Genomic DNA, 13877 nt, shown 5'->3' on the forward strand with positions numbered 1-13877 from the left:
TATTGTATAAATGGTGCGTATTATCATGCATTGCACAGTAATTTATTCTGTGTGATTCTTATCAGATTGCCAGGCTTTCTTGCAGTATCTTCTTTAAAATGGCTTCTTGTATAACTAGTTTTTTGAAAAGGAAGTGTAGTGCTGTGGCTTTTTTTCCCGTGTTCGGTCAAAAGCCAAAAGAAAGGTTTTTAAACTTTACCAGTGTTTTTGCTATTTGTGTTTCTGTTATTTCTGTATTGTATTTCAAAATCAAGTAGACCTCATGTGGATGTAATACAAAGAAAAAAAATTAAGTTTTTCATGGAAAGTAACAGGTAAATGTGTAGCCTGCGACTAAAACCCAAGCCAGAAGGCGGCTACATGCTTTAGTGTCAATAGCTCTTCAGTCTGTTAGTTTAGTCCCTAATATCGGTTAATGAACATGACTGGCTATTTTATATAACTGTGCTGCTAAGATGGAGTCAGCAGAGATATTGCTAGCGCTCAGGATGTGTTATACAATTGTAATATCAGAGCCAATTCACTTGACACTTCTTTTTTCTTTTTTTTAAATCTTTTATAGTGTGCCGGTCAAATAAAAGTCCGTGGGTCTGTCTGACGTGCTCAAGTGTCCATTGTGGAAGGTGGGTACCAAGCGTTAGTGTGCAAATCTTTTAATCAGACGTTTATCTTTTTCCTTTGTTGCTCGACTCTGAGGCAGTTCATTCAAAATTTTCCTGAATGCCTTATAATTCCCTGAAATAAACCTTTCATGATCTCATTTAACATTGTATGTTTATACTGAACACACTTCTTTGCTACCTTACGAGAGTCCAAAGATTATACTCAACATCGTTTCTTTTCCAAAAGAAAAGTGTACGGTGAATGTGATTGCTCAGCTCAAAAAGTTCCTGGAGAACTGCTGATTCAGTGGATTATTGTAAAGTTCCATTCTGCAAAAGATGTGTCTATTGTAATAAGATTAAACCAATAAGAATTCTTGGAAACCCACAAATCCAAAGTTGGCACAGCTTATTTTGAGAAAAATAGCAACCGTCCAACTTAGACAGAAAACACCTTAAATTACTGTAGTGTAGTTTTGGCACAAAGTTATTGCCATAACATACAGGACTAGCTACCACCAGAATTCCTTCAGAGTAAACCTGTTTTTTGTCTGTATTAGTTGAAGTACACCAAAAGAATTTGTAGAGGAATGATATGGTCAATGCTATTATTTATATGTCAGAATAATTGTAGAGAATTTGCTGCTACATAAATGTTTGAGATGCACATGTTAATGAGAAGGCAGTTAGTGTTGACATTTAGACATTATCTGAGATGTGAACATGTTTTCATCTGTAGGGTAGCATCTGTGCTGGTGTGTTTTTATTCTGGACAAGGATCATTAAGCTTAGTGCCTTTGTCTTTTAAAGTGGATTCAATAAACTCCAGGTTTTGTTTCTTTGATCTGGTTAGCAGCAAGTGCAACAATTTTAATAATGTCTCATTCAGAGTTTTCAGCACAACCCCCTTTTTTTCTCTTTTTAGTTATTCATTTATTTCATAAATTTATACTTGGTGAGAGCTGAGAGGGGGAGCTACTTCATGGTATGTGATGGTGTGAAATAAATCGTTTGGAATATTTTACATATTACCAATTTTAAAAAAATATTATTACTGTCCACATATGACTTTTCTCATTAGTAGACATTGAGTCAGTTATTTATGCAGTTTGTTTTGACTTTTCAAACTGCTCCCACCCTTAGAATGGAATATAATTGAATGAGAAGAATGTAATATACCTTGTAATGGGAGCACTTTTGATCATGAAAGCACACAGCATATTCTTCTGTTCAGATAATGTTTGAAATTAAAGGAAGAGAAGTAGAGCTTTTCAGATCTTCACTTGAAGTACATCCGCCAGGTTAGAGTCATTGGGAACATTACTGACCATGTTACAGCAGCAGAGCATTTCTGGTGGGAGCATAGCTTTATAAACCTGTCATTTGCACTGTTAGGCAGAAAACCAACTCCTGCAAGCACAACTGTCTCGTTTGGGTTATGACATAATTGCTGCAGGATTCTGCCAGCACAGCAGTGTTGGTAACCCTGTGGCTTCAGTGCCTTAACTAGCACAGCTGCGTTAGCAGAATTGTGTACACCTGCATGTGAGAACAAGTGTAGAATACGAAGACCTTCATGTGGAGCATGTGCAGAGTTCCTGTTGGTTCGCATTACTGAGTTCAACAAGCAAGAAATGGGGGAGGAGGGAATTCACCTAAGGTCTGGCCATGCACTTCTAAGTGTTAATGGTTTTCAGCTGATACTTAGGGCGCTTGCATTTGTAACGATGCTTTTTTAATTAAAGATGCTTAATTTTCTAGATCTCAAATTTTGAGCGTGAAAATGCTCATTGTGTCAGCAAAAGAGCTGTAGGATTTTAGATTTTTTTTTTTCAGTTATGTGACCCCAAGCCCTAGAGCCTTTCAAATTCATGAACTTTATAAAACGTAGAATGCTCTAATATTAAATCATGCTGCAGAATGGGAAAGCTTAAAATGGATGTGCTTTCATATGGGGGTCAGCACACTTAAAGTAATCACAAACATGGTGAGTGCTGGGTGGAGAAAAAAGTAGAGCTGTAAGAAAAGTATATGGGAAAGCAATATGGAGAACCAGCTATGTTACAGGTATGGAAAAAGGGAGCTAATGATTTTCTCGTTTGTGAAGGTGGATCAGTCTGTTCAGGGCCCAGATCCTGGGGTTTGGTACAAGGATGCCAGTTTGTGGTTGCTATGAAGGAGATGGAGAGATTAATTTGGACAATGTGGGAGAGTAAAGGGGTAAAAAGTTAGACAATTTAACCAATGTTTTCACACAGGTGAATTGTCTATTTTAATGCCTGTATAAATATTGGATGCTTACTAGGCTGCCTTTTTTCTTCTTATTTTCAATGAATGTTGGTTAAGTAACTGTTTAAAAGTGTAAGACTTTTTTTGTTTTTTCATTTACTTTAGATATGTGAATGGCCATGCAAAAAAGCATTATGAAGATGCACAGATTCCTATGACCAATCATAAGAAAACAGAAAAACAAGAGAAAGTTCAGCATACTGTGTGTATGGATTGCAGTAGTTACAGTACATACTGGTAAGGGTTTAAACGCTGTAATTTGACAGCTTTTTACATACTAGAAGAGTGAAAACTTTAGACTCTTGTGAAGCATTATATTATACACATTTTTGAGCACTTCATCTCTTGATTTCCAGACCTGGCTGTTTTTTAAACAGTTATGAAATAACCCTCTGCTTTTGCATGTGTATCGTAGCACTGGTTGTGGCTAAACTCCCACATTTCAAATGACTTAGCATTTATTTCAAAAAGTTTCTCCTATTTATGTGGTTTGGAGTTGCTTCTCTTTGCTCTGGGATATGTTGAGAACCTAACCTTCTAATTGCAAAAGCTGCTGTTTGGTTGTAGTTACTCCTTCCATCAAATTGGTAAGCCTTTCACATACCCTTTATTTGTCAGCATATCAGAAAGTAAAGTAATAGACTATAGTTCCTGCCCAAGATGTGTGAACTTGAGGTGTGTATGTGTGTGTTTTGTTTGTTTGTTTTTCCAATATTAATTTTTTTCTTCACTCTGAGAGAAAAGCTTCTTCATTTTGGAGATTTGGTGCAACCTGTATGAGTTTGGGAAAGTGATGGATCCTGCAGGGAAGCAGCATCAACACTCTGGCAAGATTAAGTAGCAGAATCACAGAAGTGATTATTTTAACGGAAGAATGGCCTGGGCTGATTTATTCTATCAGTTTCTTAGAGTGAGATATGAGCACTGTTTAGGGAGATTTAATAGTTATGCTGTTAATGTTGGGTTCCCCATCTTCCTTGTTCCTCAGAGAGCAAAGACTGGAAGCCTACTGAAAGCAATGCTTTTGTGCGTTCAGCATCTCTCATCCTCTTCACCCCTAAGCAAAACTGTTGACAGCTGCTCCCCCGTTTCCTGTTAGCTTCATGGTTTCCCATGTATGTCGTTACTTGTGTGGTGTGGCAGGGCAGGATTTGAACAGTGCAAATCTCAGGGAAATCCGTGTTACGGTCTTGTAAAATTACTGAGTATATAGTTCCACTGATGGGTATTTTGTTCAAATAATTGGGTATCTTTTGTGTACTTCATCAGGGAAAAATCTGTTTGCTGTAGTTTGGGTATCCAGTTTTATGAGGAATACTTCTGTAACAAATATTTTTATCCCCTGCAAGTAAAATCACAGTTAAGTGGTCTCACCTGAAGAAATTCTGTTTGGAGCAACTCAAAAATTATTCAGGTGGTGCGTGCAGCAATGACAAAAGTTGTACAGATGTTAAGCATAGAAGAAAGGCTTGAGTAGCTTTGTGATGTACGGGGATTTTGCTTCTATTTACACGTTATTTAAACGACCAGCATTTTTATCTGCTCCTATGTGAAAACATTAGAAAACATAAAATTTGTTTTAAGTGATACATACGCACAGGTTACCAGCATTGGAACAAGCTGTGGGAAGCTAATTCCACTTTCCCGATTAATGCTGTTAACAACCGAGTTCTACGTTGTGGTGTTTTGTTTTGTTTGAAGTATGACCTGTCTTCTAGTCACTCTGAAGGTAATAATATGTGGAGGAATTTTAGAGGGTATTTGAAGTCTTGATTATATCTTCATTTACTATGACAAATAGTATGCCCAACTTGCTGAGGCTTGGTGAGTTACACTAGCAAGTCAGAGCACCCTGCTGACCTTATCCCAAACCCAATATGGGCATTGCAAAATGACAACAGCCAAACTGAGGACTACAGGATCTATTACTGAAACAAACTACACTTGTGAGGAGCAGGTAGGCATGCACTTAGGAAGCTCACTGGTGTTTCACAGCATATTTGTGGTAGGACAGATAAGAAGCAGTTTAGCATGTGATGTCTTTTCTGCTGTGATCGAAGTAGAACGCTGAGTCATCTACGGATGAACTGGAACTAATTGTAGAGAGCTTTGCCTTGGGGATTTCCTGTTGCGTATAATTCACTAGCAAATTAGAACCCTCCTGTGCTAATGTGAAGCTGAACAAGTTTCAAAAGCAGTGTATCTTTGCTTTCATGTAGGATATTTCAGTTTTTCCCCACCTGATAATCAGAAAAAGATACCTGGATTTGTTATTGCACCCAATTTTTTCAGTGGAAATGAGCTTAGATGTGTAAAGATGAAGCAGAAAGCATTCAGACCAACTTCTGCCCCTTTATTTCAGACAGTACTGTAGGGGCTGCTATCAAATAGTGCTTTCCAGTTAAAGCAGATAGTTGGGTGAATTCGAGTCATAACTAGCTACTGTGGAGATTGGATTTTGAAGTGTTATTTGTTAGCTTCATCAGTGTAGACATGAATCCAGTAGACAGTGCTATGTGAACTTTTATTTAAAGATTAATATTTTACATTAGCAATTTGGGCAATCTCAGTAATTTGAAAGTCAAGAAAATACCATCCTAAGACTTAACTGAATTCTACTTCTACTGTAAAAATCATGAAGCTATTTTGATGCAGTGCTGGCTTTTATATTTTTATTTGCAATTTTGTTTACTACACAGAATTGAGTAGAATACTCGTTTCATTTTTATCCTATGGTTCCCAATTCACTGTGTTCCTTAGCTTGCATGATAGTAGCAGCGAACAGGCCTGTGTGGGCTCTTTTCTAAGCAGAAGGTATTTAATCCTTTGCTTTTCTTTAGCCATGTCGTAAACTTTCATCCAGTCATGAGAGCACAGTCCAGGGTTTGCCTTAGCTGTTCTTATCAGTGCCAGGGGAAGAAATACTATGTGACTGTTGAAGCTACCACGGTTTATTGAATTTTGTTTCTAGTTCATGTGCAATCTTGCTGTAAACCAAAACCAAATCAAGCAGTCTCCTGTAATTGCATTTTAGTGTGGAAGCCTAGGTGTGTATGTTTTCTTTTACGTGATCATAAGCTTTCAACATAGCTTTGAAAGGGAAATGTTTTAGTTCTGGTGGGACGGGGGTTAATTTATTTATTTTTTTTTAAATCTGAGATGAGGTTTTTATCGTATTTATGAATTCGGTAACGTTTTGAAAAGTACAGGCATGCTTGAGGTATTAAGTATTGGGGCAACTAGGCATTTACTTTCCAGTGGGTTCTTTCTTCTATGTCCTCCTATTCGCCTTTTCAGTCTTCACAGTGGAAAAGATGAGAGAATGTTAATCTTCTATTTATTATGAGAGTACAACTCTCTTCTTGATTCTTTGGTCACTTTTGGGACAGTAGATGCAATACTAAATCTTCAGACTGAATTATGTTTGAGACCCTAAGCACTGAGAAAAACAGACTCCTGGCTTCCGCTTTGTGGAGGTAGTCAGCCTTTTGGTTAGTTCTAAAGTACTAAGCACAAAGAGTTTACAAGTGCAGATCTTTTTCTTGTCAAGCTATCGTACGATGCTTTCTCCTGCTGTCTTGGTGGTTGTTTTTCTGTGCACAAGAAGTAAAATGATATGTGTAAGAAACCTGCTTTCAGAAGTATGTTTCCTGAAAGATGACTCTTGTAAATTTGTTTTCTCTTGTGCTAGTGCACAGACAGTTGGTTAGCACAGAAGAAGAAAGGCTGCCCTGTTTATGTATTTGCATAATATGTTTCCCGTGTTCATTTAATCCCAGACACAACTTGCAGGTCAGATTTCTGACCCATTAGCCTCCTTGTTATCTCTTAAAGGGACATGGTTGTGTTAATGTCCCCTGCCCTCCCCTCCCTCCCTGGCCCAGGCTGATGTAAAAATAACTAAGTGCTAAGGACTTAAAAAAATTCTTTTTTAGTCTTTCTTTTTGTGATGGTGGTTCTATTTAAAAAACAGACTTACTGTGCTAGCACATGAGCATCCGAAAATGAGATTGCTTAGGACCATTATTTTGCATTCTACAGTCAGTGGAAATTAAGGTAAAAAGCCTTTTATCAAGACAGTAAAACTTGAGTTCTTAGTTTACTCATATAAGGTGTACAACTAAGGAAACTTGGATTTTCTTAATTTTTCTTGTCCTGTAATTCTTCAAATCCAATCAGGGCTTTTAAACATAGCATGAAGTTCTGTAACCTACTGAAACGGCCAGCACTAAGCATAAGTGTTCCCCAGAGCAGTGCATACATTCACTGGCTTGCTGCCATTTTAGCAGCAAAGGAGGCCAGAAAAGACCAGGCCTTGGAGGTAGCAGAGGTGCTAAAAATAGAAAGTGTATAGAGAGGAAAATATTGTGCTAATCCATATAAGGGACCCTCCCCGAAGTATAGAATTTGTTCTGTACAACTGCTGTTAAAAGCATATTGTAGAACTGCTGTATGCAAGAAGGTGTATTGTTAATTTGTGATAATCCTGAGGATCACAAATTAAACATCTCTTTTGAATGTCAGCTTCACGTATAGGAACTCTCAGCAGTTTACCTTTAAGGTGTGTGGGCTTAGCAAATTTTAAGCTTTTAAAGCATACTACTTCCTATGAGGTTTACTTCATTTATCCAAAATAGATTGGTAGTAGTGCTGTTATTTCTAGTAGTAGTGCTGAATCCTCAGTGTTGCAAGGGAGGTGGTTTAAAAAACCTGCCCATTAAAAAGAAATAGAAGCAGCTTGTCTTGTTTTTAAGTGAATCTTAAAATTGCTTTTCCACTGTTGCAAGGACCCTGACATTTAATGATGTATTTGGTTTCATTCCTCCATCTTGGGGAAAGTGCTAACTTGCAATTTTATGTAAAGATGTAACTGGTATGTGAGATCAGACTAAAAATAAGGTTAACGTGATCTTTAGGGCATGGGAGCAAGTATTAAATCATCTTTCAGCAATGAGTTGGCTTAGAGGCTTTCAGTGAGCTTGCATCTGCTTTCATTCCCCATTTATAAATGTTAGTAGCTACACAACTAGGGTAGCGATGTAGTTGTGCTAGTATACCTGGGGGAGTGGACACGCTTGGTATTAAGGAGGAGTCGGACTCTACTGTATCCACCTGCACCATATTTACCTCTCTCCAAAGCTGGCCTGAGTAGTTTGCTCTGAGGGTTGTCCTTGAGGTGTGGTGTCCTGTGGGAGTGGCAAATGCAGGAACACTTCATTAGATAATTGTAGGTGGCTGATAAAGCTGAATAGGACTACTTAAAACATGGCTGAAAAGTAAGCATGTTTGCAGACTTCTTCCCTGTCCAAACTAACTAGGTCTGTGGCAATATTTAAAAAAAAAAAAAAAATTCTATTACTGGCAATAGCTATCTTATAATTTCTAGATCTTGCCTAAGTATCCATAACTGCTGTGTTCAGTGTTTGGAAATCTTGAGAGTCATATTAATTTCTCTTCTCTCAGGCAAAAATCAACAGAGATCCTGGACAGACTGGTCTTACAGACTCCTTTCAGTGGCAAGGGCCTTTACTTTCTCAACTCTGTAGTCTCTTCAAAAATTCAGTGTTTGAATTAATGCTAGCAATACTGTTGCCTTTGAACTACATCACAGATTTATGCAACAAAGAATGTTGTAAATTCCAGTTGTGCCTGAAGTCAATAGCTTCATTAACTTAGGAAGCACGGATCTGCTCCAGCAGAGGAGTAACCTGAGGCGATGAGGATGTATTTCGCATTTGAGTCTGTCCTGTGCCAAAGGGAAAGGAGGGAAATAGCTATGGTTCTGATATTAAACATATCCAAAGTAAGTTAGTTTTCTTCACAGGAAGTGTTCAGTTGCCTGCCCGAATTTGAAGCTGCAATTTGATGCTTCACAGTAAGCACAGGGCTGACAAACACTGCTGAGAGCCGAGTTACCTTTGTGGGATGTGGGGGAAGTTGTGACAAGTCTCTGCTCCCTCTTTGTCACAGTGCTCTCAAAAGAGCTGGTGCAAGTGGTGTTAAGTCTTTTCTTACCATCCTGTTTCTCATGCCAGAATATGGGTTATCCAGTTTTCGAGCTAGCTCTGGGCTAACCCTGCCAGAGTACTGTGAAATGTCATCTGCAGCTCCTGTGCACAGCAGTGAGGCTGCTGCTCCGCTGACTGCCTCCTTTGAGAGAGACTCGAGGAGGCTGCACAGAATTCTTGGTTTACCGATGTGCAGGTGTGGATTCTGCAGGGCTGGGCTTCCTTACTGAGTGCAGCATTTGTTTCTTGGTGTTAAAGGATTTTTGTCCTTCCTTCCCCTCCCCTTTCTACTATCCCACCCCTGTATACAGGCATCATCTTTCCTTCACAAATGGAAGAAAGAGCATGGATAAAGAGGGTCCACATCACCCTGGGACCTCTATTCCCCCTTTTTGTGAGGGCAAGAAATGCAAGGGATTTAAAATACAGCAAAGCAGCAGAAGTAATGCCATCTTGCAACAGTGTTCTCCTTGTGATGGTTTTCTTTGCTACTCTCTCCTTTCCTTTCTTCAAATCGACATGTGCGCTGTGGATTTACATTACTCAGGAAAATAGTGAAATAAGGTGTGGGGTTTTTTTTCAGCATTCCCTAAAAGACACACACACATACCCCCCTGCTTTAGAAGTGGTCTGTAACCTTTGCCTTTGTGCACTATACGAGGCATTACAAGCCCACAGTTTGAATATTAAATTACAATGAACATCTTTGCTTCTTGGGAGATGTGAGATCTTTGTAGAGCATTATAGGACTCTTGTAACACTTGCTTCTGCTGAGAGGCCATTTTGATTTGGGTTCACTTTACATTTGCTTTGAGGCAGTGGGGGGATCAGCTTCTCTCTCTTTTTCAGCTCAGTCACTTACTTTTGTACACTTACCCTGAAAAAGCTCAAAATAACTAGCTTAAGTTTTATAAGAGTTTCTGTATATATAAAAACTATATGAGAGAGTGAGTGATATCGTGGTTAAAGCACGAGGTGCGGGTTGCCACAGACTTCTGGTGAGACTTTGGACAAATCACGTAAGCTCTTAGTTCATCTTCCCTGGTCTTTTTTCTGTAGCAGAAACTTTTACATTATGTGTGTATCTGTTCAGCACCTCAGGTTTTAATGATAGCTTTACAGTATTAAAAGAAACTGATTTATGCTATACTTTAATAAAACGTATTCTGTTTACCTGATGTCAGTTGATCTTTTCTGATAAATCTTCTATGGATTGTCTACTAATGCTGCCTTTGGTTACACCATATGTTTGAATTTTTGTTGAATTGGAATTCTGCACTGGGACAAGCAGTACCTCATGCTTCTGATTTCTAATAAAGAACTGAGCTGGAAGAAAAAACATGTAATAATATAGTGCCTGTACATTCTCTTACTATAGGGCAGTTTTCAGATGGAACCAAGCTCCGTATGTAGGTGTTGTGCTCCCCTGTTCCCCTTGTAATCTTCCACTGAATCACTTCAGTGCTTCCCACACGTAGGCTTGCATGACTGTTTTGGAGTACTTCACTGAAATCCTTTGCACATTCTGATAAATGTTTTTCTTGCAGTTATCGCTGTGATGATTTTGTAGTCAATGATACCAAGCTGGGCCTGGTACAGAAGGTCAGAGAGCACCTACAGAACTTGGAAAAGTAAGTAGTTTGTTTACATCCAGACTGCTGTGGGTGAGCTTGTACTGTTGCATCATTTAAGTGGTGTTTCTGTTTTGTATGTATTTAATGTATATATTTTGGTCCTTCTATGTGTGTGATATACTGTGTATGTTTAAATATCTTTTTCATCACTGAGAAGCAGAGGTGCAGAACAAATGGATTTGGCTGATCTTGTATGTTTTGTTTCTTATGCAGTGCATCTTGTAGAAGCAGTGTATGGTGATACAGGAATTTAGATATTGATTAACTATGCTACCTAGCCAATAATTACTGTCTTTTTCCCTATAGATGAGAGAGAATTTCTAGAACAGATTCATAGTTTTGTCAAAACCAGAATCAGTTTCTGGAGCAGAGAAATCGAAGCGAAAATGCAGGTGGAAGTAGTCTTCATATTATTTGCATAGTTTGGTTTCCAAACAAAAAGATTAAGAAGGCTTATGAACTTGGAATTGTGCAGCAGAGATATGTTTTTCCTCTGCCTTTGTCTGGCACTGTTCGACTGAAAAGTAGATATTACAGTCTTTGTGATGCAGATGCTGTGGCCAGTGCTAGAGAGCAAACAGTCTTTTCACAGTTTGCTTGGAAATCCTATATAACACTAAGTAGAAGTCAGTGTGCATACAGTGCTTCCAAATACATTTGACTGCCCCAGAGTTCAAATGGGACTCCCGCTAAGAAATTGCTGATTTTGGGAAGTCTCTGGATCCTCCCCGAGTTAAGTGTGCCACTTACTCTGTCAGTAATATTAATATTTTCATTATTTTCCATTCTCTTCTTGATGGGCTTCTCAGGTATGTAATGAGATTTAAACATGTTTAAGCATAATGAGAAGTGCACATTAGAATTTCAGAAATGTCCAGGAGATCTAGCTCTTTGGGAGGTAAATGATACTGTGGAGGCTTCCGTTGTGTGTAACGACAGTTTTTGAATGTTTGGAGGGCTTTTTAATTAACAAAAAGAAAAAAACCCACTAGAATCTGGAACAAGTTATGATTTTGCTATTAGGTTAGAGAGAAGTCATAAACTGGTAGAATTGAGGGGCCAGTAATTTCCACTGATGTGGAAAAGAATAACTAATTGTTCTTGTAACTTTGTATTAGTATTACACAAATGTTGTAACCTCATGTATTTTTATTTAAGTAAGAGAAGTCAGCTATAATGCATAAGTGCTAGCACTCAAGATATTTTTGGTTTGTGGCAACTTTACTTTGTCCTGATTTTTTTTGAAGTTGTCCTTCTAAAGGCTTGGATGATTCTTCTGACAGAAGTATTTTATGGAAAAGTCTGTTTTAACTATTCCCTTGTTTAAGGAAAAAAATCAGTATTTTAGATGAAAAGTAGCATGCTAATAAGGCCACTGGTCAGGGCACATACTGTAGCATGCATAACTTACTGCAATTAACTCGGACATCAGTGTTGAAAACAGGATGTGCGTCTGTACTCTGAGGGAGATGCAGTCTGTTTTAAGACTCTGAAAAGCATATGTTGCAGTCAGGAAGCTCTTTCTGTCTTAATGACTACTGACGGCAGATGTAATCACCGTGTTAAACATTAGGATTATTATCTGTTGTCCATTTCACACAATATTTTGTTTTTATAGTAAGTAACCTCTTTTAATTACTTTCCAACAGTTCGGCCTTTACATCAGACAGACATAGGAAAAGAAAACTATTGGAAAACTCATCTCTGAACAGCAAGTTATTAAAAGTAAATGTAAGTACGATGGATCCAGTTCAGCGAGTTTAAGGGGTTTTTCTAAACCTGTGGAGGCTTATAGTTGGCCTAGACTTGAAATGCTTACAATCAGTTACCCAAATTCAGCTTGGTGCACTTTGTCTTCCTCATCTCCTGACCACACACCTAGAAGATCCCCTCTCACAAAAGAATGTTTGATATTCTGCTGCATTTCTGTTGACCTAGACTTTGAGCTTCCCTGTGCTTAAAGAAGGGTTTTGTGTTAAGATGGAGCTTCAGGGCAGTTTGAGCTTGGTGGGATCAGCGAAATCAGAAGGAGCGACTACCAATTGGGATTAAAACAGCACTAGACAGAAGACTTTTCTTCTCTGAGCAGACAGGGGTGTTCTTTGGTAGTGTGGGGTTTTTTGTTTGGTTGGTTTTTTTCTTACGGTGCAGAAGGCAGAGAAGCAGGTGCACTGGCTTTTTCTAGGGTGGTAAGAGAGTAATTGTTAGGAAAAAGTAAAAGAATTTAACAAATGTTTAAAAGAGCTTAGTAAAACTTGCTTTCAAAAGGAACTGTGGACTATTCTGAAAGCTTTTCTCACTCTCATCTCTCGTCTTCCTGCTATTTTAACTTCACATCTGCAGAATAGCACCCAGGAGAGGACGATCCAGCCCTTGCTAGATAGCTGAAGGGCTACATAGTTTCTTCCAGACAAACAATGCCCCAAACCAAATGTCTCTGTTTTCCACAGTTTGGGTTGAGGGAGTTTCTAATCTTCATAATTTCTCCCAGATTTTAGGGAGGGAGAGGGGAGATACTGACCCAGCTGTATGCAACTGCTTCATTTTCACCCTTGGCCAGAAGGAGTGGTAGAACAGAGCTATCCTTCCTTGGCCCTTGGGGCTGCAGGACAGCACTGTAGTCAAAGGGAGCTGACGTAATAGCTGTCTTCAGCTATGAGGAGCAATTACCTGATTACGAAGAGAAGTTGTTCTTGCGAGGAGGATGAATGGAAATAAGAGGGTGGGGTGGGAGCAAAGCAGTCAGTTGCTGTTTTGCAAAGTCTGTAGGGGTTCAGTTACTTGAAAAATGCACTACCTACGGTCACTTTAGGGTCCTCTGAATGTGCTGTATATGCTTCCCATACTGTCCCAGTCTTGGGGTGATTGAGGAAGCCTGGGAGAAATAGTGGGGTTTTTTTTTGCTATGGCAACACACAGCATCATTGTCTGGAAAACTCAAAGCCAGTAAAAACCTGAAGGAAAATTCTAGGCAACATTCAGATACGGAGAAGACAGAATTAGAAAGCGTGAACTTAATGCTGCTTTTATTATTCTTAGTCTGTGCCGTTTTCTCAGTTTTATTAATACTTAAATATTGCCTGTGGCAACAGATGATCTTTTTATTGTTGGCACATTGGATCCTTACGTAGAAAAGACAGGGCACTGCTGTTTGCATTAATACCCTGCTGTCTCACCCTGGGCAAGAGTGAGAAGGGAATATGCTAAGGACACCGTGGTGTTTGTTCTTAAAAGTTTTCTTCCGTTATTGGAAAACAAGTCTCTAAACAATTCTTACTGAATTGGTAAATTGCTTGTGTATACAATACTTGTTTTTTTTAAAAAAAAAAAAACAAAACAAAAAA

The 13877-nt window shown here is 38.7% G+C and overlaps 1 protein-coding gene across 1 annotated transcript in view; it reads left to right on the forward strand.

Moving 5' to 3' along the window:
* Window positions 1-558: 558 nt before the first annotated feature.
* Window positions 559-13877, forward strand: part of USP3 (ubiquitin specific peptidase 3) — a gene marked incomplete at its 5' end in the record, with an annotated part of 30299 nt that continues 16980 nt past the window's right edge. Inside the window, 4 exons of the mRNA XM_019470683.1 lie at window positions 559-623; window positions 2997-3128; window positions 10447-10530; window positions 12183-12264. Coding sequence (XP_019326228.1) covers window positions 559-623; window positions 2997-3128; window positions 10447-10530; window positions 12183-12264 — 363 coding nt within the window. The remainder of the gene's footprint in view (window positions 624-2996; window positions 3129-10446; window positions 10531-12182; window positions 12265-13877) is intronic.

The sequence above is a fragment of the Aptenodytes forsteri genome, unplaced genomic scaffold (assembly GCF_000699145.1).
Source record: "Aptenodytes forsteri isolate BGI_AS27 unplaced genomic scaffold, ASM69914v1 Scaffold239, whole genome shotgun sequence".
Classification (NCBI taxonomy): Eukaryota; Metazoa; Chordata; class Aves; order Sphenisciformes; family Spheniscidae; genus Aptenodytes; species Aptenodytes forsteri.